General features: G+C 39.0%; 1 protein-coding gene across 2 annotated transcripts in view; it reads left to right on the forward strand.

The window, feature by feature from the left end:
* The first annotated feature begins 223 nt into the window (after positions 1–223).
* The window catches only part of nt5c3a (5'-nucleotidase, cytosolic IIIA), a 21,143-nt gene continuing 2,805 nt past the window's right edge, over positions 224–18,561 (forward strand). The window contains exons 1-7 of one of the 2 annotated variants that reach the window (XM_074684466.1): positions 224–478; positions 16,717–16,815; positions 16,902–16,971; positions 17,060–17,192; positions 17,289–17,378; positions 17,461–17,623; positions 17,708–17,908. In XM_074684466.1, the coding sequence (XP_074540567.1) occupies positions 341–478; positions 16,717–16,815; positions 16,902–16,971; positions 17,060–17,192; positions 17,289–17,378; positions 17,461–17,623; positions 17,708–17,908 (894 nt within the window). In that variant the 5' untranslated portion in view covers positions 224–340. Of the gene's footprint in view, positions 479–11,727; positions 11,781–16,716; positions 16,816–16,901; positions 16,972–17,059; positions 17,193–17,288; positions 17,379–17,460; positions 17,624–17,707; positions 17,909–18,561 lie in introns of those variants that run through there. The other variant, XM_074684468.1, reaches the window with a different exon arrangement.

The following is an 18,561-nucleotide window of genomic DNA, read 5'->3' on the forward strand; positions in this document are numbered from 1 at the left end:
CCTTTTTTCAATTTAATGCTGCAAAAAAATATATTTCTTCAATGAGGGCTAACCAAAGGTTTTTTTTTTATTTCAAATCTGTTGACACTACCGTGTGTGCTGAATCATTTATAATAAGTAATTTTCATCTCTGCTGTGTGATATAAACTGATTTATCCAGTGAGACATCTGCCTCTCAATGTGTAACTGTGACAGAGTGAGTGGTTGTGCGGAGCATAGACGATCTTCGGTCGTGGGATTGCACCAGTAGGAAGGCGCTCGCGCGGTGGCAGCAGGACAGGACGGGACCGGACGAGACTCTCCGGGCGGCGGCTCTCTGGTGGAGGAACAGCGGACCGTCATGGACAGGACGGCCGTGGTGAAGGTCGGAGCGGCGGCCAGTGCCAGCGTCTGTGCCCTGTTCGGCGGCGTGGTCCTGGCTCAGTACATCGTCGCTAAGAAGAAGCGGGCGGGCAAGAAAACCCGGATCATAGAGATGGTGAGTTATATACACACACGGAGAGAGCACGCGCCTCAAAACGGTTACAGGCAGGAAATCGCTGCGGTGACCTTCAAAATAAAAGCGCGGGCTTTTTGACAGCTTGTATTTTCTGTCATTGTTGACACTAGTGATGGCGAAATAAAGCTTTATGAAGCTAAATGAGTCACATACAGGGTAGTTTCTCTTTGTTTTGCTAGGAAAAAACTATAAAACGTAATTTAATATTTTTATAAAACGCTCAAGACTATCCTGTAACACTGCAACCACTGAAAATTATGCCAAAATAAATCTTAATCTTATATGTTTTTATGTTTTGTTTGATATTTTTGTCAAAATTTGATTAACCTAGCTTGTAATAACAGTTGTTTAGCAAGACGGGGGCATTGAATGTGCTTGTGAACAGTAAATTCGCTTAAGTAAAGGTTTTCATCAGTTTTATTTTAGAAACGAAGCATTTCTAGTAAAGATGAAACAGTCTTTTTCTCACAGGCTCCATTAAAATCAAAATACACTTTTATGCCGCACATAAAAAAACATATTATCAACAATAACCCACGAAGTCTAAGTCTATTCAAGGTGTACCTGAAAGTTAAAGCTAATAGGCCTCAGTCTAACAGAACAAATACTCCAAATACCATCAATCATAGTTTTCTTTAGCATATTGAAGCAAGTGTCAGAGGAAATTCACGTTACCTCTGTGTTTTTAAGGCTTGTGCTCTCGGGATCTGAAATTTATCTCACACTGCAGTACTTTAATGTGAAAACCATGCCAGGAAGTGTGACCCAGTGTTGTAGTGCCTTTAACACTGGTGAACCACTCTGTGATGTGCGCCTGCGTCTCTATTCCCTAAAACAGCAGCTGCTTTTAGAGGTCACTAGCTTTTCTGCAGCAGAAAGAGCAGCAGCTTCACTGTGAGACAGCGGATCATCCTGTGTGTGTAGGTGTGTGTGTGTGTGTGTGAAGAGAGGATGCTCTCAGCTCCTCAAACTGTCACCACGCAGGTTACACAAGCTGCAGCAGACCAGCAGCTCCCCCAGTCCAGCTCTGTAACCAGTCTGACAGGAATCGGGCCTCCACGCAAATGTAAACATGAAAGACAAGCTGGGAAAACGGGACAAATAGGGGAAGAGTTAAAATGACATGTGTGCTCACTGTAAAGACATTTACAGTTCCATCCTCAGCATATTATTGGGGATTTAATCACTCCAAAGCTTGATAGGCCTCTACTGCAAATGTTAGATGGAAATTCATGATGATTCAGAGGAATGTTTTCACATGCAATGTAAAAACGTTGCTACCATCATCCTCCATCACTTTGCCCCCAGCCATGTGTTAATATTTGTTAACAGAGATGGACTGAAGCGCTTTCTTCTGGTGACACGACAGACCTCCCTCTCTTCATTTTATGCTGCTACAATGGTCGCACTGTCGTACAAAACACCAGACATGCTTTGTTAATCTTTATTTTGTCCCTCTGGTATGGAGTGGTGAGAGTGCCAAATTACAAAAATAAATCTATAAAAGAAGAGTATAAAGAAATGAATTGATAAATAAGTTATATGAGAATCTATAAAAGAATAAATTAATTAATGAAAAAATATATAAGAATCTTTAAATTAATAAAAACATGAAGGAAAAATGAATTAATAAATAAGTTACATAATAATCTATAAAATAATAAAAAATGAATTAATAAAGTATATAATAATCTATATAATATAAAGGAATAATGCCTTTCTTTCTTTCTTTATTTTTTATTTATTAAGCACTTTTCTATTTATTTATTAATTTATTTTTTCTTTATATTTCTGTTTGTATTAGCCTCTTCTTTTGTGGATTCTTATATATTTTTTTTTATTAATTTATTTTTATTTGTTCTGTCATAGATTCTTATACATTATTTATTTATTTATTTATTTATTTATTTATTTATTTATTTATTTATTATTTCATAGATTCTTATATAATTTATTTATTGATTCATTAATTCATTTATTCTTTTATGGATTCTTATATAATTTATTCATTTATTTTTTTATTCTTTTATAGATTTATTTTTGTAATTTGGCACTCTCACTACTCCATACTCTGGTGCCCCTGGAGAATCTTTCTATCTTTACTGCAGCTCCATCAATGAGGTTCTAGAATGTTCCATGTCAAAGACAGAGAGCTTTCTGTCTTTGTGATATCACAGCATTCCGGAACTCTCTGAGGCCTTGTCCACAGGTAGCCTGGAATTTTCTGCTGTGAGCCCCTCCTCAGTCCAGAACACTCACAGACAGACAAGCCCTCCTTATTAGCAGCTGTAGCCAGAGCAGGTGACTCGAGGAAATGGATTGCGCATATGTCTATTTATGGTCAGTTTTTCAGGTCCCAAGCCTGAATAAAGGAGATATGTTGACTGAATGGACATAAGGGAGTTCATTTATAGTATGATCATATTAATTAGGGTCGGGATTATATGCTTCTATCTAGACATGCACCGATGGATTGGTGCCGATTTCTTTAATTTTGGGGTATCAGCAATCAGCACATCTTTACATATGAAACTAAGCTTAAAAACCTCCGGGAAGGTCTGATAGCCAGCCATTGTTGCTCTTTGCTCTAGGACCTGAAACTGAGTAACCTTAGTTCCCTTTACACCACACCAGGTGAAAAAGTTTAATGATGATGATGATGATGACGAGATCAAAAGACGATATTAGGAGCCATATTTTCCCAAAAAATGAACATCACATGTAAGTCAATTTTTAAGATTTATTCATAGGAATTTTCCATCCCAACTTTTTTCAATCTAGTTTTAAACAAAGACTAAAACAAAGGACTTAAATTTGAAAAAAACAGCAACAACCTTTTAACAAAATATTCACGCTTTAAAAATCGTTTATCAAAAAATCCTGATACTACAATACAACAATTTTTTCTCCCACCCCTAGTATTTACGATGCTTGTTACTCAATTTCTGTCTCTCCCATAACACACAACCTCTGTCTAAAACACGAAAACACTGTTTAGCTTCTGTCTCTTTAAGGCTTCTTCTGATTGGCCAGCCTTCTGAAGGCAGACCTTGGTGTTTAAGGCCCACGCCTAGTAGTGAAGAGACTCTTATGTGATGTCAGCAGAGTGTTTTGGTCAGTTTACAGATTCAGGGATTTCTACAAGAGAGAAAATGTAGAGGTCTTAAAATAAGTGTAATAATATCTTTAAGTCATGGATGTGTCTTCGATGCCTTACAGATGAGGTTTGGTCTTGAGTGTTTAAGGCTTTTCTGTTCTCTAATCTTTATGATTCATGTCTGAGTTATTCAGCCCCACCTTCACAGCCGCCTGCATGAGCTGCCTGCCTTAAAACACACCTACGAGTTCATGTCACTCTCCCTGTAACTCAGCTTTTCCCTTCTCATTTCTGACTGTAGAAACAGTCTTGCGTCTATGACTTTCTGTGAACTTACCTGATGTCTTGAGTGGTAGCGTAGCTCGTAGCCCCTCCTGACTTGGTGTTTTTAGCTTTAACACACCAGAAAAACAAGGAAACCGAGACTTAATGATGTGTTAATGGACAGTTTGTTTTATTTGGGCCTCATCAAACATCGCTCACGTCTGTAGCTTTGTTTTTTTAGTGAATCAACAAAGATTTCAGACTTTTAACCTTCACTTTTAGTCATGCAAAGTTTCCTGATAGCGTAGTTAAAGACCAGCACCGTAATCTCTGAGTAAGAAGAGAAAGTGAGCGCTCTGAAGTGCACGTGTAAGCTGATTTCTGTCGCCATCGCCTCCGTCTGTCTCCTGTAACTCAATCAGCGATCAGCTGACATCAATAATTGTGAAACAGAGCGAGCAGGAGAAGCTCAGGAGAAGCTCAAGAGAAGCTCAGGAGAAGCTCTGTGTCTTCTAATGTGATTTACTTTCATTACCTGAGCTCAGAAGTCAGCCGGAGCTGATTTCCATTCAGAGTAGATTTAGATCTGATTCTGTTTGTTTTCATGAATTACTGGTGTGAACCGCTGAAATCCAGCCTTATTTCCTGGATTAACGTGCTGTAGCTGCAGACTCTCACAGATGTAGTCCAAGTGTCTGGAGTGAAATAGGCTTAAAGCAGTGAGCTGCGGGCTGCGTGGCTGCCGGCCACTCTTTGTTGGTTCAGCTCTTTGGTAAATCCAGCCGTCCGGTCACAGAGAGGCTGAGAGCTGCAGCTTCCACGCTAAAACAGCTTCCTGTCCCAGTCTAGACCACATCAGGTCTTTGTTGGTGCTGAACATCCACTCTGAACCCCAGGAGTCTGAACCGTCAGATGCTAGATCAAGGGCTTTTTATTACTGATATAAAGAGTTTTTATTTTTCTTACAGAGGGTATTGGTGATTAAAGACTGACACTAAATAAAATCCTGTGTTAACATTTAGTTGAACTAAATCTTCATCCCATCTGTCAATAAAGCCTGCCACCGCTCTACTTCACCTCCTACAACATCAACAGCCCACCAACTTTCCATGCACCTGTGGCTAACCTCAAGTTTTACAGCCCTGGGAAGATAACTACATCTACAAAAAGACTGATCTGGAAGAAAATACAGATTTTTATTCTGTGTGGATAGATTCAGTAAACTGACAACAATAGTAAACATCCTTGATATGTGGAAAGACATTAGCAAACAACAAAAAATCATACGTTGAGCATTTTATCAATATTTGTTATCAAATTTGAGTATTATTTAAAATTTTGAAAAAAAATTGAAAACTTTTGAAATTTCAAAAACTTTCAGAATTTTTGCAATTTTTTAAAGAAAATCCAAAGTTGTAAGAAAATTTTGCAAATTTTGAAATTTCAAAGTTTTTGTGATTTTTTTCACATTTTTGAAATGTTAGAGAATTTTGACACTTATACATTTTTGTCAATTTTTTACAATGTGCAATTTTTGCAAAAAAATTCAGAATTCAAACATTTTTGACTTTCCAAAAATGTTTGCAATGTTTTAAAGTTTCAGAGTTGTTAGTTTTTTGCTATGATGGATTCATCTTGCTGCCAACTTGCCAATTAATAAACATGCTTGATAGCAAGACAAAGGCAAACAACAAAAACATGAGTTGAGCAATTAAAGTCAGATATTCTTTCAAAAATTTTGAATTGTAAATGAATAATGCAAAAATGCTAATTTTTGAAATTCCAAAAATTTCAAACAATTGGGGCAGATTTCTTAAATTTCAAATTTCTTAAAAAGAGTTGGCAGATTTTTTGTTATTTTTTTTAAAAAATATATTATGGCAAAATTTGAAATCATAAAAGTTTGAAATTTTTTTGTCAAATTTGCTTTACTATATAATTTTTTGCAAAATTTGAAGTTTAATAAAAGATGTTTTTTAAAAGTTTGTTAAGCTTTTTGAAAATTTCTTTTGGCCGATTTTTTGAAATTCATTTTTCAAAGTTTTTGCACATAATCCCCCCCCCCCCCAAATTTTGCAAGTTTTTATTTTTTATTTTTTTATTTATTGCAAACTTTTGAAAAAAAAAAGACAACACATGTTCAATTACTTAAACTAAATTTTTTTTTTGATTTAACACTCTTATATGAAGTAATTTTGGTGATAAATAATTTTAATTTAGTACAGGAAGTTGAAAGGTTTTATAATTTATTTAGCAAAATATGCTAATTATGTGTTGGAATTTACAGTTTTTGTGTCGTCCCATGTCTTAGATGTCAAGTTTGCTCTTAAAAATTAACACCAGGTTCCATGTTTGTGTTAATTATTTTCAGAAATATTCTCAAGCAGGTGTGTCGGACAGAGACAGTTAAGTCAAAATTAATAGAAGAAAAAAGTTCACACACTAGCCAACATCCAGAAAGAAGATCTACCTAAGTCACTTGTTTTTCACTTGTTTCAAACAAATTTTCATTTTAAGAATTATTGCTCTTTAGCTAAACAAAAATATGTTTTATCCTATCACTCAATTAATTAATTCACTGAAACCTGAAAAAGAAAAAACTTCAGTCTGATGATGAAGCCTGCTGGAGTTTGAAGTTTGATTCTAGCTCTTCACCACTGGGGGGCAGAGCTGAGCTGTGCTTGAACAGCACACCTGTTCACTCAACTCCTCAATGTAAGATTGGAGATTGGAGGAAGCATGGCACGTGCTTGGATTTGGTGATGGGGGTCATGAGGCTTCTGATGGTGGCATCAGGTGGTGAGATTGTGGAGTGGCGTCTGAGGAAGTGGGTCTAGAAGTGGATTCAGCACTGAACGGGGGCACCGAGTTGGAGCGTGTAGAGGAGAAACCGGAGGGGACCGAGCAATGACCCTTGGGGGACGCCATGTGTTAGATTAGATTTGCAGTAACTGATGAAGATGAACTAAATCTGTCTGATTCTGAGCAGATGGAGTTACAGTTTGGCATTTCAACGTTCCCAGAGGATGATGGGACGCAGAAATAAAAAACAGGTTGCTGCTGTTTGCACACACAGTAAAAATATCTGCTCACGCCGGGTCAGGATTCCCCTCTGCTCGACTAACAACAGACCGTGAACTCTGCTCTCGCTCTGCTGGCCTCGGCACTTTTTCCATCGCGACCTCTGACCCCGGCAGGCCGAGGCTGGGGCACTCACCTTTACTCTGACTCGTGGGGCGGAGGAGGAGGAATGCTCGGCGAGGATTTCAGAATATTACAGGGAGAGGGTCGAAGCAGCAATTTGACAGCTGGAGAGGAGTTTGGAGGATTGATGATGGTTATTTTAGGGAGCGTGGTCTGCAGAAACACGCAGAGCATTACCCCTCAGCTGGGTCCGCATCGATCCGAGGCATCGAAAGCATCTGAGAAAACTCTGAGACAACACGGAGACAATGCGGTGTGCAAACACTGAGACAGATAGTTTCTAATGCAGAGTCGTAAAGGTCGTAAAGGTCCAGATCCAGACTAATTTGATCTAAAGACAGAGCTGAAGGGAGGAAGGAAGGATGAAGGGAAGGAAAGGAAGCATACAAGAAAAGGAGAGAAAACAGGAAAGAAAGGAAAACAAGGGGAATGCAGGAAAGGAAAGGAAGAAAAGGGAAAGAAGAAAGGATGGAATGAAATAAACTAAAGGAAAGGGAGAAAGGAAGAGAAGAAAGGACGGAAAGGAAATGGAATGGAAAAAAGGAGAAAATAAAGAAAGGATGGAAAGGAAAAGGACAGAAAAGAAAAGAAATGAAGGAAAGGGAGGAAAAAAAGGAAGAGAAAGTAGGGAAAAGAACTAAGGGAAAGACAGGAAGGATACATAATTTAGGGAAGGGAGGGGTGAAGGATGAAAGAAAGGGTGGAAAGGAAATGAAATAGAGTAAAAGGAGGGAGGAAAGGAAAGAAAGAAAAAAAAGAGAGCAAGGATGGAAAGGAAAATAACAGAAAGGAATTGAAATGGAATAAAAGGAGGGATGAAAGGGAGGAAGGAAAAATGAAAGGAAGGTTGGAGGGGAAAAGGACAGGAAGGAAACGAAATGGAAGAAACGAAGGAAGAAAAGATGGAAAGGAAAAGGACAAAAGGAAAGACAGGGAAAAATATTGTAAAGAAGAAATGGAGGAAGGAAATGAAATGGAGAAAAAGGATGGAAAGGAAAAGAAAGAAGGAAAAGAAGGAAAGGAAGAGAAGAAAGGAAAAAGGAAAAGGACAAAGGAAAGACAGGAAGGAAATGAGAACAAGAAAAAGGAAAGCAGAAAGGATTGAAGAAAGGAAGATGAATAGAAAACATAGTAAGGACGAGAGGGGGGAAGGAATCAATGGAAGGACAGAAGGAAGGAAAAAGAGGATGGAAGGTGTTAAGGAAAGGAAGATGAAGGGAGGAAAAGAAGGTAGGAAGAGGAAATCAAAGAAGAGGAAAGGAAGGATGGAAGATGAAGGAAAAAAGAAGAAAGGAAGAGAGAAAGGACAGAAGAATTCAAAGTAAGGATGAAAAAAGGGAAATAGGAAAGGTGTGAAAGGAGGGATAGGAAGAAAGAGGGAGGAAGGGAAGAAATATGGGAAAGAAGGAAGGCTGAAAGGATAAAGGATGGAGGAAGTGAATAGAAAACATTTTCGTTCCTCTGTGAACCTGGTCTCCAGCTGGGACGGGTCTCGTTGTTGTGCTGAGGTGAAACCAGAGACTGTCGACCTACTTCCTGGAGGAATGTGAGGCACTGGATCTGGACTCAAGTTCCCGTCTCTGACACCAGCAGGGAGGAGAGGCTGGCTCAGCAAAACACGAGCCCCACCGAGAGACTGTGTGTGTGTGTGTGTGTGTGTGTGTGTGTGTGTGTGTGTGTGTGTGTGTGTGTGTGTGTGTGTGTGTGTGTGTGTGTGTGTGTGTGTGTGTTGCATAATGTTGAAGCAGAGGCACAGTTTGAAGAAGATGATGATGATGCATCAGCTGATTTAAACACTTATGAGAACTTTGAAGAGAAATAACTCGTTAACTAGAGTTTGTGACGTTTTTCAGGTTGTTTGTGTCGGCGCCTGTCAGCCCCTCAGGCCCCTCAGGGACTCTTCAAAACCTGCTGGTCCTGAAACAGACCTGTATGTGAGCATGCTCAGACTCGTCTCTTTGAATGTACACACATACGTGACCTAATATAAGCAGCAGGAGAGCAGCTCACCCTGAACCCTGTAGGTTACATACATGTGAGGCATGTCCATGGGCCGTGTGTGTGTCTGTGTGTGTGTGTGTGTGTGTGTGTGTGTGGTGATGCTCACACCAATCCTTGACTTCTCTGACCTCTCGGTGTCTGAGGAGGAATGTGCTGAAGCGTGTGTGTCAGCAGGAGGAGACCTGAAGCCGGTCCGTCCTCTCTGATTGATTTTAAAGGATCCTTTCAGAAGGGGTCAAAGGTCACAGAACAAGAACAGGTTTTTAAAGCTTTCTTCAGGTCATGAATCGAGTAATTCACTTCTTTAACCCATAGCCTTTCCAGTTTTCTGGAGAAAATGATTGAATGGCTCAGTCTTCCCTCGTCTTTAGACTCTCAGCTGAGTGTTGTCATGACGAGAACAAGGTGAAGTCACATGACCAGGGATTTCCCTCCAAGGATGATCACCATGTTTTATTTTGAAAATCCTCCAGATGTTGATTGTTATTTTGGTCTCACTTCCTGTGCAACTTGATGTGTCGTTGCTTTGATGACCAGCTGAAGAGCAGAAGAAAGCTAAACAGGAGAGAGATAGAGCACGAGCTAAAGGCTAACACAGGGGTTAATCTTTTTGTGCTAATGTAGCCTCCAACCCACAGTCAGCAGTTATTCTGCAGTGGTCTGTTCAAACTTGAGAGTCTATCAATAAAATGAAGAGTGAGGTTACGTTAGCTCTGCTTGGTGAGGTTGGAGTTGGTAGATGAGCTCTGGTAGGACAGAACCAGGATTCACTAACGTTACACGTTACAGACACGTCTCAGAGCACCGGGCTGTGAGGAGAGATAAATATAGACAGCTACTAAACTACGGTACAAACTGACAAAGTTAGCTTGTTGTCACGTTTCAAACCATAGCGCTAAATAACTGTACTGATAACCTTACCTTGGTGCAATGTATCCAGTAGGGATGGAAGGCAAAATTGATGTATCATAGTTTTGGTATGAGGATGGTTTGTTTAATGATTTTTTTTGTCGAGATATTTTTTTTCCAAATTTAGGTCCTTGATTTTAGTCCTATCAGCTGGGTTGGAAAGAAGTTGAGATGTCAGTTCCCCCTGAATAAATCTTAAAAACTGACTCATATGTGATGTTCATTTTGTAGGAAAATATGGCTCCTGATGTCAATAGACCTCGTCATCATTAACTATTTAATAATAATAATAATACATTTTATTTAAAAGCACCTTTCTGACACTCAAGGACACTTTACAGAGAATAAAAACACATTATTCATTTGGTTTGGTTTTAAAAAAGCTAACTAAAAAATCCCCAAAATTGGAAATATCATAGAGTTGCAATTCAATTCCAATTGGCACCCCAAAAATTGTAACAGAGTCGAAAAGCTTGTCCCAGCCCGAGTATCCAGTAAAAAGTCAACTTAAACAAAGAAAATTAGTTCAAGAACAAACACCTGGTTAAAAGTCACATCTCTACGGCAGTGTGCATGAGACTCCGGGCCAGAAGATGGTGCTGCAGTCCAGTTAGAACTGATCATCCTCATAGTAGGGCTGCACGATATGGCCAAATTCTAGTATCTTGATATTTTTAGGCTATATCTCAATATTCTGATATCTCCTCCAAATCACTATAATATTATATTATTATTAAATCTAATATAATTAATCTGAAATCCAACCCTTTGATGCTTAAAATGACATCGGTATAGTGATTCAAGCAGAACTTTCATTTTGATTTTTAAAATTTGCAAGGAAAAAGTAGAAAATCTCAATCAGGTTAAGTTTGGCAAACCTTTTATTTTAAACCAAAGTTGATGTAGTTACATATTTTTAGTTCCAGTAAAATAATTCATTCAGATTTATTTACATGGCTGATTTTATTTTATTATATTATGTTTTGTTTTATTTTACTTTATTCTATTTTATTTTATTTTATTTTATTTTATTTTATTTTATTTTATATTATTTTATTTTATTTAATACTATTTAATATTATTTTATTTTATATTATTTTATATTTTATTTTATTTTATTTATTATATTAAACAACATTAAAAATATGACATACATTTTTACAACAATGGAGGAAATAATACATTTAAATAGTTGTTGATTTTAGAGAAGGTGTTGCTCATCACCCAGTTTGGGATGTCTGTATTGTATTGTATTGTATGGATTTGGTCTGCTGCTCACCCTGTCTGGATTCTAGTTCACATAACAACACATTATCCCTGACACACTGACTTCTCTGATCCTTGAAAGAAAAGTCTCATCTTCTTATAAATAAAAGAAAAGGTAGAAGAACTTAAACAGGGTCTTGACCCCAGTATTTATACCCTAAAAGTGAAAGATCCAGGTCCAAACCCGGCTGTAAGACTGACTGTAACGCTGACGGCTTGTTGTGTTGTTGGTGATGTATCGCTCTGAGCTCAGCGGCTCGGCAATAAAACAAAAGAGCAATTATTCAGCTGACAGAATGAGAGCCAGTGTGGGAATCGGCTGTCAGAGAGCAGCTTTATGAGTGTGTGTGTTTGTGTGTGTGTGTGTGTTTGTGTGTGAGTGAGTGTGTGTGTGTTTGCACGCGGGGGAGGGGATTTGTTGTGGAACCTCCGTCACGCTCCGCCTCCTCCCTCCCTGGCTGTTTCTGCAGATATAAAAGCTCTCTGCAGCCTCACAATCTTTTCCTCACTCCGGTTTTATCTGAGACAGCAGACCCCGAGGTAAGAGTGTGTGTGTGTGTGAATGTGTGTGTGTGTGTGTGTGTGTTTGAGCCTGGAGCCTCTTTAAATGTAGCTTAAAACGACTCTTTAAAATGCAGATTTTGCTTATTCTCCAAAGGTGGTCTCCGCAGTATTTATGCCTTAAAGAGCAGGAATTTAAATCCAGATGAAAAAGATTTAAATTGTGCAAAATATCCAAAATAATTGAAGCAGAGATGTAAAGAAGCTGATCATAGCTGCTTCGTTCAGCGTTGTTGTGTCTTCTCAGGAGGAGATCTGGTTTGAATTTCTCTGCCGTCAGAGGAACACGCCCTCTTCAGCCCTCCTGCTTTTTTAAAACTCATCTCAGAGACAGGTTTCTGCAGGGACCGTGTGTTTGCTCTGTGCATTTACATAAAAACACTTCCTACTCTTCCTTTGTGACAGGAGAAGTCTGCATAATCTGCCCTGTGCAGAGGCGAACCGCAGGAAGTTGTTTGGGTGTTTGCACGCTCAGATATTTGTGTCTGATCAGACAGTAAACAGTCGGTAATAACGGAGCTGTGTGTTATTTCTGTCTCTGTTCAGTATCAACTTTCTGATTTATGAGCTCAGAAACCTGATGCTGATTATGCAACACCAGTCGATGTTATGGGTGGGAGTGGGGGAGGTGTGTGTATGTGTGTGTTTTAGTGATTAAGTAGTTTGCTTTGCGCCAGCATAGACACACACACACGACAAAAACAGCCTGTGTGTTTCTGCTCATACAGCTGAACTGCAAAAGAAAAATCTGATTAAGTGTTTTTTTAAATGTCTTATGAGACTTAATCTGATCCAGATTCACCTGACAGGTCCAGAAAATGTCTTATTCAAGATATTAAAGGAGAAAAATGAGACCTGAATTGCTGATAGAGAGAAAATGTTTGTATTTAGTTCAGTCTGATCCCATTGGTCGATTTTTTCACTCTTTAAAAGCAACTCCGCAACATTTTTCCCTTTTATTATCATCAAAAAGGAAAATTTTCTAGACTTCCTTTATCCAGATTGGACTAAAATTAGTCCGACATTGGATATAACATCCAAAAAGTAGGACTAAACCAGATGTATTCCAGTATTTTGAATAATGTTGAAAAAAAAAGCTGCAATTCCTCAAGCGTCCACTAGAGGTGCACTCTGAAAATTGAAGAATCAATATACACTATAATTAAAAGTCCTATTAGAGCCCAATATGTAACAACAACCTGAAATTTAGCCCCAAAAAAATTTGCATTCCTGAAATTTAATAACTGCTTGCCCATAACGCAAAAACTTGTTACATTTTGGTTTTTATAACTTTTTATTTTTCACATTTTGAGCTTAGCACTTTAGTTACATCATCGACCAGTTGTTACATTTTGGGTTTTATTACATTCTAGGGTCATTGTTTTGTTTGGGGGCCATATTGAATGCTAACTTAGTTTAGATAAATTCAGTTAAGGATGAGGGAAAGAGGCGGGGCTTTAGCCTCTGTCAGTCAAACAGCCATGCCCATATATGGGCAAAACTTGTAAGTGTAATAACTTTAGAAATATCACCTGCTGATAGGGAAATGATCTAATCAGACTCAAATATGCTTTGAACCAGGCAGAAACATGTTTATTTCTGCTGTAAAGATTTTAAGCTTTTAACACTTCTGCAGCCAGCCTCTAGTGGACATTCAAGGAACTGCAGCTTTTAACACTTCTGCTTAAGTCTTATATGTTTAGACCAGAGATTTCTGCTTAGGAATCCTTGGTCTTAAAAAAGGTAGCCATTGTGGAAGTGTTACAAACTGCAGTTCCTGTAGTGTCCACTAGGGGCTGGCTGTAGAAACACCAGAAACCACATACACACCCATTCAAAGAGCAGAAATTAACATGTTTACATCTCAAATGTGTCAAAGGAGGTTAACTACTTTCATAACTCACCTTTTTTGACTCAATGAGGGTCTAACTGATCTTGTTGACGGGTGTTGTGTTGTTTTCAGGTGGCAAAACACCTTTAACAGAAAGCTACTGACATAACTTCCTTGTTTTAACACTCTGTTGCAAAATTCCTGTTGACTAAGGTCCTGATGAATCCTGAAAATCAGAGATATCTGTCACTTTTTGACCCGTGCAAACATGTTATTTAGCTTTTTACCAATAAAAACATGTTCTGTTGGATTTCACGTCCCATGCATGCTGATAAAAACCTGGAATAAGATTATTGAAATACATTTCCTGTTGGATATTGATCCTCTTGTAGGAGTGTAATCCTCTCTTCTTACTCAGGAAGTTGTGGGTATTTGGTAACTCCAGCTTGTGTTACTCAACGAGCTGATTTAAGCGTCTGAAACGTACATTTATTCCCCGTGAGGCGGTCAGATGGAGGCTCAGGTGGGTCTGGTTTCCGGGCGTAATCAGAAATGTTTGGATGAAGAAAAACAAACTTCAGGCTCATCATCTCCTCTTAAAGCTGGGCTGAACTTCAGAGTAATCCAGAGACCTGATGTGCCTGGATGGAGGTCCTCTCTGCTGGGTGTCACTGGGACTGTTTGTGTGTCTGCTCGGCCTGTTATACAACACCAGCAGATTCCAAACATCAGCTGTTTTATGACCCTGAACCCTCCACCACCACCACCCCCTCCACCTCTCTGTGTCTGTGTGTGTGGATTAAACAGGGAACTGTACGTCTAAATATAACAGAGGCAGTGAGACGGGACATGTTAATATCATCATCAACTGTTATTTATATCACACAGTTCGAGTGAGGGTCAACGTTTTAGAAACACACTGGTGTTTAAAGTCTTCTCTCCTCCTTCAGTCTCTGCTCTGGCTCCTGTCTCTTTAAGAACTGATGGTAAAGTCCTGGTTCTTGTTTTTCTACACGACCTTTATGCTGCAGCTCCATCAATGAGGTTCTAGAATGTTCAACGTCAAAGACAGAGAGCTTTCTGTCTTTGTGATGTCACATAGGGGTGGGCGGTACGGAAAAAAATTCATGTCACAATTATTTTTTTGCAAAATCTTGATTATGATTTTATTACTTTTTTGTAAACTTGGATTATTCTGACTATTTTGTATTTTATTTAACAGTATAACTTCTTTATTACTTAAATAAACCAAAGTTCTTAACGGAAAAAAGATAACGATCATTTAAGATGATATTGTTGGATAAGGTGAATAATTTAGCAAGAATCAAATAAAAATGTTGACGTGCACAAAGTTAAGTTCTCATTTTTCAGTCTTTCTGTTTTCTTAAACTTATCGGTTCCCAGACTTTTTCAGGCCATGCACCTCTTTTACCTCCTGACTTAGCGGACACGCCTCCAATGCCCGTGAAGAAAAGGCATAGTCTTTATGCCAGATATACAGTGTCAAGTTTATAAAATATGCTGCTGTTAACACAGAACAGAATGTAAAATAATGGGCCTGATGATCTTTCATATTAAAAACAGTGGGGGGAATAACTGTATTGTAATAACTGTATTGTAAATTTCTGTTACTATGTAACAGAAATTAAACATCTAGATATTTAAACTGTTAACCGCCAATAAAATTTTTCAATTATTTATTCACTGAGTTAATATTAGGGATGGGTACCGAATAAGGTACTTTTAAAGGTACCGACCGAATTCTGTCAAAAGTACCGGGTATCGATTCATGTAAAACCAAAAGGTTCCATGTTTAGGTACCTGAAAGCATCCTTGTGACTGTGAGAGAGTGGAAGAGTAGGAGATTTTCCATGCTGGACATGAACACAGCATTTCAAGGTTATATATTGAAGAATAAATTTGTTGAAGTGAAATTTTTTTACATTTCAGTGATGAACAAAATGATATTTTTTATCACATAAACACAAAAAAGTACCCAAACTTGGTACTGTTGAGTACCAGTACCAATTGCCAGGTACCGGGCATCTGTACCGTATCGTTTCAAATGTGAAAGGTACCCATCCCTAGTTAATATATCAACAAGTAATGTTTCTCAGCTGCTATTACACTTAGATTGTGCACGCACCACACTTGGCGAATCCCTGCTTTAGCTCAAAATGAAAATAAACTTGAACACGTCAAAGGTGCACACTGACTACATAACAGCTAGTTTGTCAAAGCAGAACAATAAACAGAACCAGGTCTTAAACAACACTCTTGTCAAATAAAAATGTCACCTCTTGCTATATCACAAACTCAACTTCACTGAAGCCAATTTTCATTTAAAGTTGGGCAAAAGATTTAACTTTAACAAGGTAAAAAAAAAATCAACATACTGAAAACCATAAAATGAAAACGGAACTTGAGTTGCTGCTTTAAACACTTACAGTGCAGTGTAATCCAGAAGAAAATGAAGCAGTTGTTTTCGTTTCAGTTCACTGATTTTTAGCTGAATGGGGACCACATCTTTTACAAGGTCAAACGTTCCTGCTTCAGTCTCATCTTTGCAGCGCTAACTTCTTGTGTCATGGAGTGTCCCAATCAAATATCTGGATCAAAGCTGTCTGTTTTGGCTGAGTGGGCGACGGTGTGTTTGGTGTCCTCACATTTAACTTTCAGCGTACTGTTTCGGATGCTGTCTCTTTGGGTTGTTAAAACGTTTGTTGTGTTTTCAGTCAGGAGTACGAACTTTCTTTCAGGGACCAACTCTCCACTTTCTCTTACATATGAGGTAGATAAACCAAGAAAGACGCTGCTAACAGCTCGCTCTGATTGGTTCATTGGTGTGTCTGTAGTGCTGACATGAAGCAGATTAACGAATGGTGTGATTCGGCGGAGAGAAAATTTTTTGGATGTGGCTGTGCTCAAGTACGCAGACGTATGGCGCAGACAGCATGGCCAGGGATAGAACGTGCTCTACAGCCTTTTAATGAAACATCAACAAAGCGTCTTGATCTCTTTGAGGAGGGTTCTCGTGCAAACAGCCATTTAATGTGCGTCTCTTTTTTCCCTTCCTGTTTCCAGATGCCTCAGTTTGAGAAGTCAACGGTCCACATGAGGGACCCTGAGCGGGTGGAGCAGATCATCTGTGGCCTCATCAAAGGAGGAGCCTCCAAACTACAGGTACGGCCTCACCTGCTCCTCACATCCCACCCTCCTTTTTATGAAACCGTGGAGTCTGATTGGTCCGTGTTTCTCGCCTCTTTCAGATCATCACAGACTTCGACATGACGTTAAGCAAGTTCGCCGTTAACGGCAAACGCTGTCCGACGTGTCACAGTGAGTTTGTGCTTCAGTTAAAGTTGCTGCAGACATTTTTTTGTAACTTTTATTAAACGGTTTTTGTGTTTTCTCCGTCTTCGCTCAGATATCATCGATAACTGTAAACTGGTGACGGAGGAGTGCCGACAGAAGCTGCTGCAGCTGAAGAACAAGTATTACCCCATCGAGATCGACCCTCACCTCACCATGGAGGAGAAGTACCCGTTCATGGTGGAGTGGTGAGAAGGAAACACACACACTCACACACACACAAACACACACACGCAGGGACTCTAACACAAAGATAAAATGTTAACATGTGTGTGTGTTTGCAGGTATTTCAAGTCTCACACGTTACTGGTGGAGCAGCGGTTAGAGAAAGACAAACTGTCCGAGGTGGTCAGAGAGTCAGACGCTGCACTCAGGTACCTGTCGCTCTTCCTGCTGTTGCATTCTGGGTAACTGCTCTGCATCCAGACTGATGCCTGACTCCTCCCTCTTTCTCAGGGACGGCTACGAGCAGTTCTTCGACCGCCTGCAGCAGCACAGCGTGCCCGTCTTCATCTTCTCCGCCGGCCTCGGTGACGTCCTGGAGGAAATCATCCGCCAGGCCGGCGTCTACCACCCCAACGTCAAAGTCGTCTCCAACTTCATGGACTTTGACGACAACGTGAGTCCTCCAGGAGCGACGGGATACTTCATCACCTCTCAGCGAGGTGACTCTAAAACCCTCTCTTCTCGTCTCTCCTCGCAGGGCGTCCTGAAGGGCTTCAAAGGCGAGCTCATCCACGTCTACAACAAGCACGACGGCGCCCTGAGGAACACCGAATACTTCAAACAGGTGAGGGATTACCACAACATCATCCTGATGGGAGACTCCCTGGGAGACCTCAGCATGGCCGACGGAGCGCCCAACGTGGAGAACATCCTGAAGATCGGCTTCCTCAACGACAAGGTACGACACTTCGAACGGTCCTTAAGATACACAAGATTTTCACCTCCTGTGACACATACAATCAAACAGAAGTCCTTTTCTGCATCTGTTTTTCTTTTAAAGGACAATTACACCATTTATAGATCAAGTTATGATTTTAAAGGGGTATTTGGTCAGACTGGTTCTTATTTTGGGGTCTAATTTATGGAGGACTAAAAGTGCCAAAATGAAATATATAAATAAAAATAAATTTAGAATAATCTAATAATTAAATTTGGTTTTACATTACACAAGTTCACATTTTAAATAATTAATGATGCATTTATTCAATTAATTGAATCTATATATTTTTTTAATTAAAAAAAAAAATAATAATTATTATTTATTTCGGATATTGAATAATAATTGACACATTTAAGAATAAAATTTTTATTTATTTTTTAAATTATTTTAGTAATTTCTTATTTAATTATATAGTTCATTTTGGCACTTTTAGTCCTCCATACTAAATCACCAAAAGCTTTAAAAGTTTTTTTTTTTTTTCATTTTTTGTGATATCTGCATTGTAGTCTCTAGGGAGAATGAGTTCTTGACAACGCTACATGCAAAATTAACCTTTGTAAAAAGTTACTATAAATGTTTTTGCAAAAGCAAAAGACACCGTCAGGAAGAAG

Source organism: Halichoeres trimaculatus, unplaced genomic scaffold (genome assembly GCF_033239565.1).
Source record: "Halichoeres trimaculatus isolate MK-OKI-2021-1 unplaced genomic scaffold, fHalTri1.1 fHalTri1_scaffold_12, whole genome shotgun sequence".
NCBI classification, from domain to species: domain Eukaryota; kingdom Metazoa; phylum Chordata; class Actinopteri; order Labriformes; family Labridae; genus Halichoeres; species Halichoeres trimaculatus.